A 20,085-nucleotide genomic window follows, 5' to 3' on the forward strand; every position below is an offset into this window, starting at 1 on the left:
ACTGCCCCCCACATTCACCACCCCATTTCTAGTTCAGGGGAGGGCTTCCTGTGTTTGTGACCGCAGGGGAAGTGAGGACAGAAACAGTTCTCAGTATGTCCCTCTCTATGGCCTCCTGTTCCTTTCAAATCTCTCCCTCTCACTCCAGCCTCGAATGTTTTTTGACCTTATAGAGACCCTCAAGTGTCAGCTTCTACCATATACTTTATTCAAGTTTCTTTCAAACTTCCCTTCTTTTCTTATCAAGCCTTGACCCATCTGTGGTTAATCACATGAATTGTTTTTCTTACCAGAACCTTCAACTCTTTTTTTCCCCGTTGCCTTCTCACACATCCAGCTGGTAAATCCTTAACTCTGGCTCTCCAAGTCTCTCTTCTCCACACTTATTTCTGCTCTAGAATGTTCCATATTATATGCTGTTGCTGTAAATTCCAGTTATTTCATCTCACCTGGGCCCTCAGCAGTATAGGATTATCAAGGACTCCTTCATCAATGTTTTTTTTCTCCCATTCCTTTCAAAGATTAGCTTATTTCAGCCCCACTCACCTTAAGTCTCCACCCCACTAAAGAAATTGAGCATGAATTTACTCATCAGGAACTCCTAATTCTTTGCTTTTTCATGCCCCCCCAAGAGACTCATTTTGTATAATAAAAGTACTGTGACAATGCCCAGGAGAGCGTTTTGTTTATTTGATTGTTTTGGTTTAGTTTTGGATTTGATGAGTGTAGAATGTTGAACAAGAGATGTGGTTTTTCTTTTTCAAAGGGTTGGTAAGTTTCAACTCCTAACAACTGTTGTGGCTGCTTGGAACACCCATGGATTCTGGTTCAGTTGGCAGTGACTGACAATGCTTATGACAGGGAATAATGGTATCTTGAGTGATGCATGTCATCCCCATTTTATTATAATTTTTGAGCACCAAAAGAACCACCGCCATCATTTGCTTTTCTCACAGGGTTTGCCATGTTCATATTAAGTTATGGGTTCATATTAAGTTATTAGCCCAAAATTCATGCTTCAGTATTTTCAAGAATTACAGAGGACAACATTATTAGAGACAAGAGTATGGTATAATTGCAATTTGCTAAGAGAATGAAACTTAAATGTTCTTACAAAAAATATGAAGCTATGGCTGTGTTACTTTGGATGGGGAGGAATCCTTTCACAGTGGGTGTGTGTATCAGACTATCACAATGTAAACTTAAAATATCTTACAGTTTTGTTAATTATACCTCAACAAATCTGAGAAGAAAAATACAAACAAGGTTTTATGTTAAAAGAAAAAAACTAACTAAATTTACACGCTAGAACTGCTTATTTTATTGTGAGACCTTTGAGACTTTTCAAAACATTTTTTTGTGATGATAGTATCACTGTATTTTGTCTATTTTTTTAATTTTTATTTTATAGTGGCGTATAGTTGGTTGACAATGTTGTGTTAGTTTCCAGTGTACAGGAAAGTGATTCAGTTATACATATACATGTATCTATTCTTTTTCAAATTCCATTCCCATTTAGGTTATTACAGACTGCTGAGCAGAGTTTCCTGTGCTCTCCTTGTTGGTTATCTATTTTAAATATAGCAGTGTGTACATGTCAATGCCAAACTTCCAATCATTTTTCCTCATCTTTCCTTTTTCCTTTGTTACTAAAGTAAAAAACCATAAAACACTGTGTGGGTCTCAAAAGAATAGACATGTAGAACCGACCTGTAGTAACAGTAGAAGCAGAAGCAAAGAAGGGCTATTCAAATTTTTTACTTAAAAGGGGAAACAAAAAAAAATCAGCTTATATCAGTGTTTAGGTATTAATACAGGCAGATTATCCGAGTTCCCTCCCTGAAGGTCCCAACCCTTGTTCTTCTACCTTCATGTTCCTGGACCTCCTAGGAGTCCTCACCAGTAGAGTGGGTTTAGAGGGCCCCTTATATCCTCTACTGGCAAGCCTGGAGAAAGGGGGAAAAGTAGCGTTCCGCTTCTTGCTGCTGGGACTGTATGAGAAAGTGTTATTTTTGGCCTCGGTTGGACCATTAAATGTGTTTCCTCCAGAATCATTGTCTACACGAGCGTTTTATCCGTAGAATGTTGTTTTTCTTAAGCTTCACCTACATTTTTGGTCAAAGAGGCTTTGTGTGCCTTGACTTGGATAACCAACCGTGGTATTTAGTGTTGATTACATGGAAAGAGCATATTACATGTCAAACCACTGTAAAATCAGGGCTTAACTGCTCCCTGTTTTAGAAATTTCCTCTGTCACCCATCATCTACATCATTTGATTCAACCTGTGAATTCCTTGGGACCATAAAATGATATTAAGCACATTGTAGTATATACAGTTGGGAACAAATTGTTTGAATACTGAACCTACCATGTGTGGGACCCTGAGCAAAACACATCCCCCTAAGCCCCTCCCGAGTCTCCATTTCCTCATCTGTGTTAGGTAATAATATTACAGTGGTATTATTAGGATTAAGTGAATACAAACACCAGTTTCCTAGTCAATGTTTAATAAATATCAGTCCCCTTGCCCCCTCTTAACCTTCTTTTTACTCCCTGTGTAATGCATTACACCTGTCTTAATTATACAACATTAGGCTATCCAGGAATAAAATATAATTGAGCATTGAAATATAGGCAAGCCATTTACTTATAGTGGGAATAACTAATTTGTTTCTATTTGGAAGATTGTCTGCTACAAATAACATCTTAATCAATATACTTTTTCAGCACTTTATTGAAACATGGATTCCTCAGTGAGCAAACTCTATGCAAAATACAACTGCTTGGTCCTGTGTGGTTTGTACTTAGAATTCAATTGGTCTAAAAGATATTCTTTATCATTTGCTGTTTGTTCATTTGCTTATTCATGTATTTTTAAATTTTTTAATTATTTTTTAAACATCTTCATTGGAGTACAATTGCTTTACAATGGTGTGTTAGTTTCTGCTTTATAACAAAGTGAATCAGCTGTACATATACATATATCCCCGTATCTCCTCCCTCTTGCGTCTCCCTCCCACCCTCCCTATCCCACCCCTCTAGGAGGTCACAAAGCACCGAGCTGATCTCCCTGTGCTATGCAGCTGCTTCCCACTAGCTATCTATTTTACATTTGGTAGTGTATATAAGTCCATGCCACTCTCTCACTTTGTCCCAGCTACATGTATTTTTTTAAGAAGTATAGTTGATTTACAATATTGTGTTAGTTGCAGGCATATAGCAAAGTGATTCAGTTACATACATCTGTATTCAGATTATTTTCCATTATAGGTTATTATAATATATTGAATATAGTTCCCTGTGCTATCCATGCTTATTCATATATTTATTTAATGAACATTTGCCAAGTGCTTATGATGTGCCAGAAATTATTCTAGGCACAAGAGTTACATCTATGAATAACAGTATGTGAAAAGTATTGTTGATAATAATTATACACTAGGTAAGAGTTGAGTCCAAAAGATGATCCTTTCCTCAAAGGGGCTTGTTGCCTGGATTTTCTTCCCAGATCCAATAGCCATAGAATATCATCACCAATCCTGATTTGCTTGACTTGTCTGTAATAGTAAGTCATTGGAGGGTAAGAATAAGTATTTTGTCTTCTTCTTCTTTTAAAATTTATTTATTTTTATTTATTTACTTTTAGTTGCATTGGGTCTTTGTTGCTGCACACGGGCTTTCTCTAGTTGCAGCGAGCAGGGACTGTTCGTTGCGGTGCGTGGGCTGTTCATGTGGTGGCTTCTCTTGTTACGGAGCACAGGCTCTAGGTGCGTGGGCTTCAGTAGTTGTGGCACGCGGGCTCAGTAGTTGTGGCTCACGGGCTCTAGAGCGCAGGCTCAGTAGTTGTGGTGCACACAGGCTTAGTTGCTCCACGTCATGCGGGATCTTCCTGGACCAGGGATCAAACCAGTGTCCCCTGCATTGGCAGGCAGATTCTTAACCACTGAGCCACCAGGGAAGTCCTGTTTTCTTCTTAATCTAGCACCAAGCACCAAGCTCATGTACAGACCCTTGTTACAAGTTTGGTGCTGCTGGTAGCAGCAGCAACAGCACTAAGTCATAATGATAATTTGTGCTTTAAGAACAGGCATTTGCTAAAGAACTTAATCTAAATGAACACCTCTGGCATGGTGACAGCTGTGAATTTAGGGAACTCAGGCCATTCAGCTGGCTCCTAGACCTAATTAACGACCCTCTTTATTGATGCAATCAGGAGTTGCGTATTTATGGTACTGTATGCATTTTCTTTTTCTAAATTTATTTATTTATTTATTTATGGCTGCATTGGGTCTTTGTTGCTGTGTGCAGGCTTCCTCTAGTTGTGGTGAGCGGGGGCTACTTTTCATTGCAGTGTGCAGGCTTCTCATTGCGGTGGCTTCTCTTGTTGCGGAGCACAGGCTCTAGGTGCGAGGGCTTCAGTAGTTGTGGCTCGCGGGCTTTAGAGCTCAGGCTCAGTAGTTGTGGCGCACGGGCCTAGTTGCTCAGTGGCATGTGGGATCCTCCCGGACCAGGGCTTGAACCCGCATCCCCTGCATTGGCGGGCGGATTCTTAACCACTGTGCCACCAAGGAAGTCCTGTATGTATTTTCATAATCCTTAGAAAGTATTTGTGAAGCAGAATATTTGCTATAGAAAAGTTCACCTTCCAGCCATAAAAACGAATGAAATAATGCCATTTGCAGCAACATGGATGGACCTAGAGATTACCATACTAAGTAAAGTAAGTCAAAGACAAATATATGCTATCACTTATATGTAGAATCTAAAAAAATTATGCAAATGAACTTATTTACAAATCAGAAATAGACTCACCAACAGAGAAAACAAACTTATGGTTACCAAAGGGGATAGTGGGGGTGAGGGGCAAGGGGATAAATTAGGAGTTTGGGATTAACAGATACACATTACTATGTATAAAATAGGTAAACAGCAAGGACGTACTGTATAGCACAAGGGACTATACTCAGCTTGTAATAACCTATAATAGAAAAGAATCTGAAAAAGAATATACATATATAACTGAATCACTTTGTACACTTCAAACTAACACAACGTTGTAAATTATTTATACTTTAATCAAAAAAAAAGTTCACCTTCACTGTGGTTCTTTTTTATGTGGAAAACCATAATTCAAAGAGTCACGTACCGCAGTGTTCATTGCAGCACTATTTACAATAGCCAGGACATGGAAGCCACCTAAGTGTCCGTCGACAGGTGAATGGATAAAGAAGATGTGGCACATATATTCAATGGAGTATTACTCGGCCATAAAAAGAAACGAAATTGGACTTCCCTGGTTGCACAGTGGTTAAGAATCTGCCTGCCAATGCAGGGGACACGGGTTCAAGCCCTGGTCCTGGAAGACCCCGCATGCCGTGGAACAACTAAGCCCATGTGCCACAATTACTGAGCCTGTGCTCTAGAGCCCGCGAGCCACAACTGCTGAAGCCTGTGTACCTAGAGCCCATGCTCCACAACAAGAGAAGCCACTGCAATGAGAAGCCCGCACACCGCAACAAAGAGTAGCCCCCGCTCTCCGCAACTAGAGAAAGCCCGCGCACAGCAACAAAGACCCAACGCAACCAAAAATAAATAAAATTGATTAAAAAAAAAATGAAATTGAGTTATTTGTAGTGAGGTGGATGGACCTAGAGTCTGTCATACAGAGTGAAGTAAGAGAAAAACAAATACCGTATGCTAACAAATATACATGGAATCTAAAAAAAAAAAAAGGTTCTAAGGAAACTAGGGGCAGGACAGGAATAAAGACACAGATGTAGAGAATGGACTTGAGGACACAGGGAGGGGGATAGGTAAGCTGGGACGAAGTGAGAGAGTGGCATGAACATATATACACTACCAAATGTAAAATAGCTAGCTAGTGGGAAGCAGCCCCATAGCACAGGGAGATCAGCTCCGTGCTTTGTGACCACCTAGAGGGGTGGGATAGGGAGGGTGGGAGGGAAACGCAAGAGGGAGGGGATATGGAGATATATGTATATGTATAGCTGATTCACTTTGTTATACAGCAGAAACTAGCATACCATTGTAAAGCAATTATACTCCAATGAAGATGTTAAAAAAAAAAAAGTTCACCTTCACTGTGGTTCTTTTTTATGTGGAAAGGCCAACTTTACATCCAGAACACATTAAAAATGTCAGATGAGGCATACTGCTTTCTGTGGTTCAACAAAAGTGGCCATCAAATTCTATACTATTTTCGTCTAAGCTCTTGGCACAGAGCATGCGTAATTTTAACATTTATACATTTAATATTGATTATTTTTAACTGAAAAATTAAGAGAAAGACTAATTTCCTGTTGTCAGGCTCTAAGTATTCTCAGCAATTTTTAAAAATTTCACTGCAATTCTATTGACCCTAAAATAAGACAAAAGTGTTTTAATTGGTCTCACTAATGATATTGACTAGTATGATGTTGCCTAAAGTAGCAAGTATAACATTTTTTTAATTTGAACCTTTTGTTTTTTCAGTTTATGTTCCAATGATATGTGTGTGTGTGTGTGTGTGTGTGAGAGAGAGAGAGAGACAGAGAGAGAGAGAGAGAGAGAGTGTGATCATTTAGATCCTTAACTGCTTGGTAATTCTAAAGGGAAAAAGTAGACAGTCATTTATTTGAGATGTACCATGTGTCAAATTCTGTACTGAATGCCCTGGGGTACGTTATCTTACCTAAACATCACCACAAGTCTCTGAAAGAGTTTATTGCAATCTGTGTTTTATAAATGGGAAAGTTGAGACTCAGAGAATTTAAATATTTTTATCATACTTATACTGCTAATAAATAGAGATCCAGGGTCTGACACAAATCTTTTTCATTCTTCCCACTGTACGGTATGTAGTCCTCTCAGGGAGAACATTCCTTTCCATTTCTTCCTGAGACTTTGGGTTTTTTTTTGTGTGTTTTATTAACATGACTATGTTAATTATAAACTACATCAAATTCTAGCTGGGAAGAATCAAGGAATATATAAGTTTAGGAGCTAATGACCTGTAAGTAAATAAATTCTGAAAGAAGGGTCAGGCTGTGCGCACTAAGATGCTGTCATCCCCGCAGTCACTGTGTGGCCCTGGTGCCTTTTGCCAGTCACCTGAGGGAGCCTGTCAGCCATTGTGCTCCTTGTTAGGACCAGGAAATATGACTGGAGCATTTTGTCCCCTCCTTTCTGAACAATATATATTCTACTTGTAATATGGCTGTCAGTTCCCCTTTCTTTCCAGCCATCCATCATCCTTCAGCATTTTCTCTGGTGCCTGTCACCTGGCCTGGGACAGCAGGGATTACTGTGAGCATAATGAATGAAGGGGAGGGAGCTGCACCGGCCCATTCCCTGATCTTCTCAGGATTGAGCAACATGTTCCCTAAGAACATTCATGACGGCAGCTCCCAGATTACTTGATTAACGGAAGGCCTGTGAGGAGGGACGAGTTTTGTTTCTCATGCAGAATATTGAAAAGCTAGAATAAACCTCAGAGGACAGAGACTCGCAGACCATACAGTCTTTGGCCATGACCTTTACTTGTGGTCCTGACAGCTTTATTTTCAAGCACTGTTTTCACTGGGTTGGTGCTGTTTATTAGTAATTTAGTTATAGCTAGATTTGGACTTAGTCTGTGAAGAGGAAATTGCATCAAATGCAGTGTTGATGGCGCTTGGTAATGGGCTTGGAAAAGCATACAAGGTTCCTGTAGATGGAATTTTGGTTGTAGGTTGAGGTAGGAAGGGAATTTTTCTTTTCTTTTCTTCTTTTTTTTTTTTAAATAAGTCTGCCCAATCTTTACTTTTTTTTGCGGTACACGGGCCTCTCACTGTCGTGGCCTCTCCCGTTGCAGAGCACAGGCTCCAGACGCGCAGACTCAGAGGCCATGGCTCACGGGCCCAGCCGCTCAGCGGCATGTGGAATCTTCCCGGACCGGGGCACGAACCCGCGTCCCCTGCATCGGCAGGCGGACTCCCAACCACTGTGCCACCAGGGAAGCCCCAATCTTTACTTTTTAATTAGTTTAACCATACTGTGTGACTCGGTAATAGCCTGTATGTAGCTAACACAGATTTAGAACAAATGAAACTATTAGTTTCTAGCTGGATGCGTTGTCATCATGCCTTTATTTTCACAGCCAAATCTTCCTCCCACTGACATTTCTAGTGGCTGTTGTGCCTTATTTTTGGTATTTTGCATCTTTATTTTTTGTTATCTGTGTTCCCCATGTGATTGTCATCAACAAAAGTTGACGAAGCACATCTACTAGCTGTAAGCCTTTAGGGATACAGAGAGCATTGCTGACATTTGTTAGGTTCTTGGCAGTTCACCAAGGACTTGCACATATAGTTTCTCATCTAATTCTAATAACATTCTACTGAGTTAGGTCATCGTTTCTTCCTTCATTCATTCACCAAATATATATATTTTTATAAGTACTTTCTGGGATGTTACATTCCAAGTGGGGAGAAGGTTACATAAGAACTAGAAAACAAGTGACAGTAACAGAAAAGACCTATGTTAAGGTTATATGGTTTATTTTACAAAGTCACTGTTAATGGAGTTTTGGACATTGGGAGAGGGGCACTTGACAGTTTAGGTGTAGACCTGGGCCCTAAAGGAATGGTAGGAGCGGAGAGGTCTCCCCAGATAGAGTCCAGTGTGGACCAAGGCATTGAGGTGGTCATGCATACAGTGTGTTCAGTGTGCATGAAGATGCGAGTTTGGAGCTGGGGTAGTCAGGCCTGTATTTAATTATTGAGTATCTAAAATCAGAAAACTTCAGAATTTTTAGAAGGCATTGGAGACCATGCAGTCCAGCTCATCTGTCCTTTAAGGATGTGCTCATATTGAGTAGATAAAGTGCATTATTTCTTGTGTGTAGATTTATGTATTTTGTAGGAAGTCATTTATGTTGTTCCTGGAGTGCAGAATATAACCTGATTTCTTGGACACATGTGCACGTTTCCTTGGTGATTCAATTCTGACTCGATTTTACGATCTTAGGAAGAGAAGTGTTAGTAAAGAAGTTATTTTTATTCTTTATTTTTTGTTTGTAACCATACCATGTGACCTTTTGAGGAAGATTTTTATTAAAGGAGTAGCGCCTGTTGTAGTGTTGATGCTCTCCTTTCGCTTTCCTTTTAACTGAGCAAAAATCACTGACTTAGCAGAACGCTGATATCTCCAATGCAAATATAATAATACAAGAGGATTTTTTTCCAAATGAGAACAAACAGCTCATGATTTTGAATCTAGAGCTGTACATGCCATTACAGTTTCTGTTTTTCTTAAGAAAAGCCATCCTTTGATTAGTTGGTGGAAACGACTGAGCCAAGTGGGATTTGTCTAGACTCTGATGCCTCTGGGAAGTCTTGATGATCCAGGCTATGGATTTCTAAAGCTTCACATGTTTTTATCAGTCAATTTCCAAGATACCTCAGAGACCATTAAGGCAGATAATATATCAGGTGAGATTTATGTTTGGTATCATGCAGAGAACTATAATTAAAAAGAAACTTTAATTTAGCAAAAATAAATGCAGTATTGTAAGTGTAGATTGTTAGGGTTTTGAGAAAGTCTATTAAATAGCATCTACCTTTCCTGTCCAAGTTCTGACACTATTATGAAATAATATAAGTAAGTAAATGGAAGATGAAATACCACTTTTATGTTGATATAAGCTAGACTGAAGGATGTAGCCTAGTTAAGAGAGCCAGATGAGTTTGCTGACTGAAAACCAAAATTAGACAAATTTACTTACTTACAGAAGGTACTGGACCACTTTATCCTTCTCTGACAAGGTAGGACCTTCATTGCTAAACTCGGTGAGACAATGCTGACTTTGTACAGGCATTCTGGTTTCTCAAGTGGAAGAAGGGGGTTGCTGAGCTCTGCATGCCCCGCTTTTTCTTCTCAATTTTACCAAAGGAGTTAGTTCACTTCCCTTGAGTGGGTAAGAGATGGACAGAGGCCAGGATTACTTTAATTGAGCTTCATCCTAATGCATAGAAACATGAAGGCGGGGGGCGGGGGAACATTTCTCCCGACACCCCAGGATGTACATTTGTCACGTTCTAAACTCTGAAATTAGGATATATCTTAAATCAGTGACATCTTAATGGCTATCGACCGGAAGATAGTCATAATGAGTTGTTTTTGCCTCAGTACTTGTGAGCTGAGTGGTTATTCTTCACATCATGACCCTTCAGTATTTCAATTAGTGAACCTCTTAAGGACCATTTGACGAAAGAGTATTAATCTTGGTTGTTGTAAGAACACCTTCTCTTTAAACCTTCTAATAGTATCAAGAACATGTCAACATTAAACCTTGCAGAATTGGTATCAGCAGCTTGGAGTAAAATACTGGATGTACTCCTTCAAGAAATCCACTTAGTGAAATTGTTTAGAAAACAAAGATAGTGACAAGTCTGAGCCATTCAGAAGAGCTGCACTCTGAATATTAACTAGTTTTAAGAATACCTTAACCAACTCACTTTTCTTAGGTTTCCTTATTATATGTGTATGAGAGGTTTTGGCTAAATACCTCTTTATCTTAAAAACCTTAATAAATCCTTAAATTTACTTATTTATGAATTATTTAACCTAGTTCTGTATATTTAAGCTGTAAAGAACTTTTCAATAAGAGAAAAAAAAGATTCCAAATAATAAGGAAGCATTGTATACTTTAGTTAGCAGGATTTTTTTTTTCTTGGTGTTACTTACAACGATAGTGTATCTTACAATTAGTGAGGTCTTAGATTTGATGAAGTATGCTTGGTTAGGTGCATGTGGGCCTCTGCTGCAACCTTTCGAGCCCTAGACAAGCCTGAACGGCACTTCTTCCTTACCCTGAAGTTTTTTTTGTTTTTTTTTTGTGTTACGCGGGCCTCTCACTGCTGTGGCCTCTCCCGTTGCGGAGCACAGGCTCCGGACGCGCAGGCTCAGCGGCCATGGCTCACGGGCCCAGCCGCTCCGCGGCACGTGGGATCTTCCCGGACCGGAGCACAAACCCGCGTCCCCTGCATGGGCAGGCGGACTCTCAACCACTGCGCCACCAGGGAAGCCCTCCCCTGAAGTTTTCATGTGCCGTGCTGTACAAGGTTGACAGTGGTGATTAGAGATCAAAATTTTAGCCTTAACTGGGTTGTACCCTTGCATTGTTTCTTTAAATATAGTTATTCTTACTGTGCTTCCATGTTCTCACGCCAGAGTGAAAATGCGAATCCATTGCTTATTTAATGAGGAAGACTGAATCAAGTCATTCAAAATAAAATAATTTTGTAAATATTAAAGGCAGCTGTTTTCAAAGATGATCTTCCTTGTGATAGTGTAACATACATCTGATAGGCTTATTTCTTTGCAAAAGTTCTGATAAGCTAATCTCTCTCTTATTTTTTTTCTGAAAGGGGGTCCTGATGACAACTTAATTGAAGGTGGAGGAACAAAATTTGTCTGCAAACCTGGAGCCAGAAATATTACTGTCATATTCCATCCATTATTAAGGTAAGTCAAATCCTATGTACTTACTGAAGATCAATATTTTCATTATTTATGCTAATGTACTGAATGCCAGTAGGTCAGTCAGCATTGAAACAAGTCATAAAAAGAACTTTTTCCATTTTATAGGACCTCACAATCAAAGTTCGTCAATAGAAAATTAATGTCAACCCTACTAAGTAGCTACTTGGTTTCAGGAGTAACTATTCATAGATACATTTATTTGATTTTCTTTCTTAACTACTCCCTGTCCCTGTCCTGTTCCTTGTCACTATCCCTTAACTATTTCAGGGGTTGGCAAACTATGGCCCACAGGAGAAATTTAGCCTGTCCCTTGTTTTTCTAAATAAATTTTTATTTCCAGAGTTAGGCTCATCCATTTATGTATTGCCCATAACAGTTTGGGGGCTCTAGTTGCAGAGTTGAATATTTGCAGCAGAATCCCTATGCCTCACACAGCCTAAAATATTTACTTACTGGCCCTTTACAGGAAAAAAGAGCGGCACCATGATCTGTCTGTTTTAAACTCATGACTCAGATATCCTTTGAGAACTGGCAGGTCTCTGAACAAATATGATTTACAAAAACTGAAAGGCATTAATATCAATCAAATATGTGGTTTTATATATTGAAGGATAAAACTTGTTAGTGATGAGAATGAAATCTATTAAAATGCTCAGTTTGTTGTGATACTGTGATTTAAGAAAATAAGAATCTGTGATACTTCCATTTAAAAACCTTCTAAGCCCTGAATACCTTTAAAAAGATACTTTTGCGGGGGGCGCAGGGAAGGGGTGTGGTTATTCAGTGGATCTCAAGTGTCAGTTTTATAAGATGAGAAAGTCCTACAGATGTTACACAATAATGTGCATATAGTTCACACTTCTGTACTGTACACCTGAAAAAGGTTAAGAAATGGTAAATTACATGTGTGTGTGTTTTTAAATTTATTCATTATGGCTGCGTTGGGTCTTTGTTGCTGCACACGGGCTTTCTCTAGTTGCGGCGAGCGGGGGCTGCTCTTAGTTGCGGTGCGTGGGCTTCTCATTGTGGTGGCTTCTCTTGTTGTGGAGCAGGGACTCTAGGCTCATGAGCTCAGTAGTTGTGGCTCGTGGGCTCTAGAGCGCAGGCTCAGTAGTTGTGGTACACAGGCTCAGTTGCTCCACAGCATGTGGGATCTTCCCCAACCAGGGCTCGAACCCATGTCCCCTGCATTGGCAGGCGGATTCTTAATCACTGCACCACCAGGGAAGCCCAAATTACATGTTATGTGTTTTTGAGTACAACAAAAAAGGGTACTTTGGGGACACAGATATACAATATAATATTAATTAATTTATAATTAATTTATAATTAATCACCTAGGTAGATAGATTAATAGTAATATTAATCTATCTACCTAGGTAGATAGATTGATAGGTAGATAGCGTGCGTGTGTGTTTTTGATTATTGGAGTTAGCATGAATGTCATAGAGTGAAGTAATTCTGTATTTCTTTTCCGAATATTTTTTATCCTTGAGAAATGCACAAAAGTTGGCCCACCCATGTCAGTTTGATGTGTGCATTGGCATTTGGCAGAATATTAGTCTGAGTGTTCACAGGTATGTGATATTTTTATACCGATACATGTTTGTTCTTAATGAGCTAAAGCTTATATAGACATTTTGAAAGATGCTGGTGATTAAACAGTCTAGCAAATAACATTGTAGGTCATACATTATTCACGCATGGGAGGAAATTTTGCTGTCTTATCGCATTTTTATGAAACAATGGTTTTTTCCTTGTCCTCAGAATTATGAAAAATATTGCTATCTTTTCAGACTGTTTGACCTGTGAAGGCCTGTGAAGCACTTGAGTGGCGGTATATTTAGATTTCAAACCCCACATTTGGGTCACTGCTTTGGAATTTATATAATAAATGTTAAATGCTTTTAGTCTTCAAACTAAGTAACATTTGGAGATTATAAATTTTTTTTCTAAGCTTTCTCTTACTTTTGTATTTTCAAAATATGTTGTGTGATATATGCCCGAACACTGATTGCAACTAACTGGCAATTTTATGTTAATGGAGTAAATTGGAGGGTCAGTCACGGTTCCAGCCAACATGTCAATGCACATTTCAGCAACAATGTGAAGACAGGTAAGAGAAGCCAGTCTAGTTAGCAGAAAAGGGTAGGCCGGTCCTTATGAGAAACAGGAGGAAGAACTGAAAATCTTTGTGAAAAACAGAGGATTTGATATCTAATTTCAAATATATGTGCCACTTAAAAGAAATAAAGTGGTTTTGTTTTTTGTTGTTTTCTAAATCTGGATTAGAGCTAGTTAGTTGGTTGGATGGTAGAGAGATTTGACTCTACATAATGAGAATTTTCTAATGAGTCAGGCAATTCAAAAATAGGGAAGTTTTCCTTGGAAGACAGTATCGTTCCTAGAGACGCTTAATCAAAAGATGCAGTTAACAAGATGCTGAATTGTGAGGTCAACATTCTTTAAATATATGATTGGAATTCTCTATAATATACTCTGCAGCTTCAGAACTCTGGATGGAAGTGTTTCTTCCAGTCCTGCTCATTTGGATTCCTTTTTTATGTTTCAGTTTAGTGCTCATGATTATCACTGACCAGGTCAAGGCCTAGTTGACCAAGGCTGTGTCATTACAGCTTTGACTTTCTTCTTTCTGACACAGAGTAAGAGAGACACTCAGACCATGACTGTACATAGAGCAATTATTAGAGTCTCTACAATGGAGTTCCTTCTACTGTCTGTCTTTTTTTCTTCTCTGCTCCTGTTTTTGTATTTTCCTTTTTTTTCCCTTGTGCCAGTAACTGGTACATGTGATTATAAGTTAACCCTTACAGTGACTCTTAAGGCAAAAAGAAGGCATGCTTGCTTCTGCTGTAAAGCTAATATGGGACTAAAACTATATTCTCAAGTAAACCTAAAATCATCATGACTGCTGCCACGATTTTGACCTAGATTTAAGCTGATATTCTAGTTGCAGATTTTCTTCTCATTATCAATTAAATTTTCTAATGATCAATTAAAATTCTTGGAAGCGTACATATGAAAGACTGTAGAGGAGATTCTTTTCAGAGCAAAATGTTTACATCATCGGTGTGTTGCTTTTTATGTATTCTGAACATGTATTTGTCTTGGACTGTAGTAGCCAATATACGCTTATTCAGCATTCAATGAAATAGGTTTCTGTCCAGCTGGAGGCCCATTTACATCTGATTTTGAAACCTAAATTGATAATGTAATTTGGTGTCAAAAATAACATAGGAATACCTAGAGGAAAAACGTGGTCTCTCCCTTTAATAACTTATATTCCTTCTGGGTGTTGGCTATACACTGTTTCTCTGTATTTTATTTTACCCTTTCCTTTGCTTCTCAGAAAACACTCCTCATCCATTTTGTTCTCTTATTTCTGCTTTGCGTACTTTGTTATAGGGTTCTTGCTTGGTCATTATCAACTTTCTTACATTCAGTAATTGTCATTTGAACATTTAATTATTAATACCACCTACTATTTTTTTTTAAACACGTCGTACAGCAAGTGAAATATTTTCCATTTCATGGTCAAGAAACCCTTTTAATTTCCCTTTTGTAGTTCAAAACAAACAAACAAAAAGAAGCCTCAAACTAAGCACAGTATTTTTTTGAGACTTTGTTATTTAATAAGTGAGAGAGGAGTGTTCTTTGATTCAAGCAAGAGAAGCAAGAACAACCAGATTTAAAGAATCAAGGTGGAAGTACCATAAGAGAAGGTTTAATTTTTAATTACCTTAATTTAATGTTTTGGTAAGAGCATTGGTTTCGAACTTGGAAATGCTGGGTTTGCCCTTTCTTTTCTTTTGCAATTGCAATAGATACTGGAGTTTTTGATGTCCTTGAGTGAGTAGTTTTCAGTACTCCTGGGAGAATTTTAATTACTTAGTGATTATTATTATTAAACTCATTACGTATTCTTTAAAGCCTATTCCTGTAAGCTACCACCTTGTAAATAGGTAAGAAAGTATTTGACACGTAGGAAGAAGAAAACGGTGTAATGCCAGAAAGTTTCTAGGATATCGCTCCTTAGTGAAAGAATATTGAAGTATTTTACTTAATTGGGCTCTATGAATTCAAAATCTGTAAATATTTTGAAAGCTAATCATCTTTTTTTTCTTCTTTTTCATTCTTACTGGGATATGACATATTGGGTTGGCCAAAAAGGTCGTTCAGGTTTTTCTGAACATCTTACAGAAAAACCAGAACTAACTTTTCGGCCAACCTAATACATTAATGTGTCCAAATCCTTACATATATATTTTCATATATTTGTATGCATTTTTACATATGTGTCCCAAAATGTAACCATGACCGAGGTCAATATATGAAACACTGATACAGATCATTTGCGGTGCCCCAGAAGATTTCCTTCTATTGACAGTTGATCCCTCATAGGTAGTCATTGTTCTTATTTCTTTGGTTGTAGATGGATGGGTTTTGCTTGAACTTCATCTGAATGGAATACTACAATAAGTCCTCTTTGGTGTCTGGCTTCTTTGGTGTAACATTATGTCTGTGTCAGTTACCATCTTTTTGGAAGTAGTAGCAGTAGTTGGTTTCTTTATGTCAGTCACTGTACCAGTATACCACTGAAATTTGCAGTTATAAAAACACAATATTTAATTACTGTTTTGGAGTAAATGAGAACTTTTTAGGATTTTATGGTCTGAAGACCTGCTTACAATTTAAACTCCTTCAAAACAACTTTTCAAGAAATCTTTTGCTTTCCTATCTTGTGGGACCAAGGAGCCACCCACGCAAGTAAGAGATTGTGGGGACAGCTGGGGCGTGGTCTAGCTAGGTGGGCTAGGTGGTGAGCCAGGGTGCCCGGAAGCCAGACTACTTAGATAATGAATATATACTGTGTCCTTGGAAGTAAAAGCCTGGGAAGATAAAATTAATTGACTCTGTATTTCCCAGACTTTGGGATTTATGAATCAGTCAGTGAAAAAATAATTAGAACCAACATAATTTGCCAGTTTTAATAAAGAACAAGAATTTCAACACTAAGAAAAGTAAAAAGTCATATAACCCAGAATTAAGAATTATCTTTCTCACAAAAAGATAGTTGGCAACTTAAGTCAGCATTCTTAGGCAAATATTAATACGTAGGAATATCACAGCAAGCAATGAGCAGGCTGAGGCCCAGCTGAGAGGCTCTACCATAACTGTAGAGAGGAGGTAAATCATGTGGTTCTGGTCCATAACGGACAGTCAGTAAAAATGTTTTGAACAAATGAGTCATTGGCAAGTGGGTAGGCAAGTTTTAAAAGCACAAAATAAACTTGATCGATATTAAGTATTCTTTTAGTAGGTCTTGGAGTCTTGCATTTTAATTCTTGCTTATTAAAAGATACGTGTTTTTAACCTCTTTATACTATCTTGAGCTTATTGTTAATTACCGTTATTCATTGCCTTCACTCTAGCTACTCGGTTATTAGAATATAGTATATTCTGTCCAGTCACGTTTGTCATAGCCACTTTGTTTTCTGAGTTTTAATCCATCTGCAGCCTCTCCTGTGGCCACGAGAACTCCCTGTCAGCAGAGATGCCTGCCATCCCCGGGCAGCTCTCTTGCTGTGCCCAGTGTGCTTGGGGTGCTGGCATCAGCAAAGCCATCAATATCTCGTTTGCGTATTTTATTTATTTTTTAAATGTCAGAGTGGAAATAAGGATAGCAAAGAAAATTGTATGAAAAGAGGCTACTAAATCGATTCTTTCAAGTGAAATTAGAAATGCTGAGCGGGTTTGATAGAGGTGCATCGGTGCTCAAAAATGCATCTGAGCGAATCTACGCTTCTTTCTTATTTTGAAGCTTTCAAGAAAATTGAAATGAGGATTTCACTGAAGAATAAAAAGGACCCAACATCCTTCTCTGAAAGTTGGAAGCCCTATTCTTTATAAGCCTTAATTCATTACATTTTCTCTTTTACATATTTTTGATTGATGTGTTGATTTTTCAAGATGCAACTCCCGACATTCACTGGGAGTTGAATGTACTTAAGATAAACTGAAATTTCATGGAAAATTCTTCAATTTAATCATATTTTTCTGTTAATTACTTTTTATTCATTTACTCCTTTTTTTCAACAAATATTTATTGAGCGATTCACGTGTGCCAGACATTGTCCTTGCCTTTGTTCCTTATTAAAGCATTGTAGTAATTTGAGAATAGAAGAAGATCCGTGACAAAGAAGTCCATTATCCCACCAGTGCTCAATTTCCTTAATTTTTCCTATCTACTCTTAGGCATTTATTTGTTGTAGAGGTACATCTCTTTGTGTGGCCTTTCCTTTTTCAGAGGCAGTTTCTCCTCTAGCCTTAGTCCCATTTCCCTCCATGCCCTCTGGGATCTTGTTCTTTTTGTTAGCTCCTATCACTTCTCTGTCTTCAGTCATTTCCTCCCTACTGGCTTCTTCCCTGGGACCCATAGATATACTCAACCTCTCCCATTTTATAAAATCTCTTTTCTTAATCCTGCATATCACCCACACCCCCTGCCCCCATCCCCAGCCTATCACTTAAGTTTCCTGTTTCCTTACTACTGAGCTGTTCAGGTATATGCTGTGCTCTTCATTTCTTTCCCTTCCTGCCCATTCATTTGCACACTCTTGACCCAGACCCGTCACCATCTCAATGCCAAATCTCAAGGGTATTTTTCAGCCTTGTCTTACCTGATTTCATTACTGTTTTACACAACTGATCCTGCTTTTGTATTTCAATCTTTTCCTTCTTTGCTTCTCTGTCACCACTGTCTCTGGCCTCTTGTTCCTCTTCAGATCATCGTTCTCAGGCTTGTTAAGTTTCCCTTGTCTCTACCTGCTCACTCAACACATGTTCTCCACAGAGCCTTCCTAGACTCTTCTTTGCTTACTCTGCCATTATCTCACCCATTCAGTATTTTCAGCTATAACTTTCAAAACAGTATCTCCAAACTGAACTGTCTCCAAAGGTCCGGGAAGCAGGTTCGGGTCTAAAACTGAACTACTAATAATTATCTGTCTAAATTTTCCATCCCCAACCTCTACTCCCCTATGCATACCTATGTCCTATGCCAAATCTTCTTCTGCTTCTAATCTTCCTTTATTGCCTGTCCTGAGAGATGGATGCCTCCAGCTCTTTTGGTGACCAAAAAAATCTTGGCATCCACTTAGAAAGCTCTTATCCTCCTTACCTGACTCATGCACTGTCATTCATTTTTTGTCACTTCTGCTTCATAATTATGTCTCATATCCATTCTCTCCTTCCCATACCTGTTGCTATTGCTTTACTCTCTCAGCTTTCTAATCGGTTCCCATTACTCCAAACTTAAACTTCTCTAATCTGTCTTCCATGCCTCTACCAGAATGATTGTGTTGCTTCCCTCTTCTTTGTGATTTCCTGTTGTCTGCTACTGCAGTCGGAATGACTTTTTGTAGAGTATAAGTCCTTCTTGACCTTATCCGTACAGCTCTTACACTCACCTTTTATACTTTAGACCCTCACTAGACCTTTCCTTTCCCTAGGTCTGTCATGCTGTTACCCACATTTATTTATTTCTATCCAAAATCTACCCACCCATGCCAACCTTCTACTCATTTTCATTATCTGGCATACACTTTTTTGTTTCAGATTCAGTCATGTCTGGTCTTCTCTATGAACTTTCACTGGTCTTACACTCACCCGCCCTTGCAAGATGTGAGTTGAGTTTCCTTCTGAATTTTTTGAGATTTCCTTTTGAATTTTTTAAGTTATCTTGCTTCAGACATATTTTCATTATAGCACTTAACACATCATCTTGGGACGGCTCAGGGCAGGACACAGTCTTATTTTGAAATTAATATACCCACACCTAGTGAAAATGTTAGAATAGAAAAATAACTGCCTTATCGTGGGAAAATGGTAACATCTACAATTACTAGTGATGTTTGGGAAGAAGGAGCAGAATAAGGATGAGAAAGGGAGTTGCATTGTATTCAAACTTAAGATTTTTTTTTTTTTTTTTTTGCGGTATGCGGGCCTCTCACTGTTGTGGCCTCTCCCCCTGCGGAGCACAGGCTCCGGACGCGCAGGCTCAGCGGCCATGGTTCACGGGCCCAGCCGCTCCGCGGCATGTGGGATCTTCCCGGACCGGGGCACGAACCCGCGTCCCCCGCATCGGCAGGCGGACTCTCAACCACTGCGCCACCAGGGAAGCCCAAACTTAAGATCTTTGCTTGGATATCTATTTGATATCCAGAGATAAATTATAAAATTTCCAAATATGTTTTGTGGTAAAGTTATTTAAGGAGAACTTATTCTTATTTAGGTCATTGTAGAGATGAGGATGAAGCAGAGAGAAAGTCACCTCTTTTGCTATCTTTAGTGCTTTTGTTAGCTGAGAGGCTGCCTGTGTTTGATTTAAAATGATCATCTGTAAAACTCCTTAAGGTAGACCGATAATTTCCCATGACAGCACATAAAGCGCTTTCTCTCCTCCCCTCCCCAAACCCAAGCACACACACACAGGTACTTCCTATGTGAGACATTTGTTTAAAGTCGCCTGTCAGAAAAGG

At 38.8% G+C, this 20,085-nt stretch overlaps 1 protein-coding gene across 1 annotated transcript in view; it reads left to right on the plus strand.

Annotated features, from left to right (window-relative positions):
* EXOC4 (exocyst complex component 4) overlaps nucleotides 1–20,085 on the plus strand; it is an 814,897-nt gene that overhangs the window by 375,608 nt on the left and 419,204 nt on the right. The window contains exon 10 of the mRNA XM_060020916.1: nucleotides 11,410–11,506. Coding sequence (XP_059876899.1) covers nucleotides 11,410–11,506 — 97 coding nt within the window. The remainder of the gene's footprint in view (nucleotides 1–11,409; nucleotides 11,507–20,085) is intronic.

Source organism: Delphinus delphis, chromosome 9, assembly GCF_949987515.2.
Source record: "Delphinus delphis chromosome 9, mDelDel1.2, whole genome shotgun sequence".
Classification (NCBI taxonomy): Eukaryota; Metazoa; Chordata; class Mammalia; order Artiodactyla; family Delphinidae; genus Delphinus; species Delphinus delphis.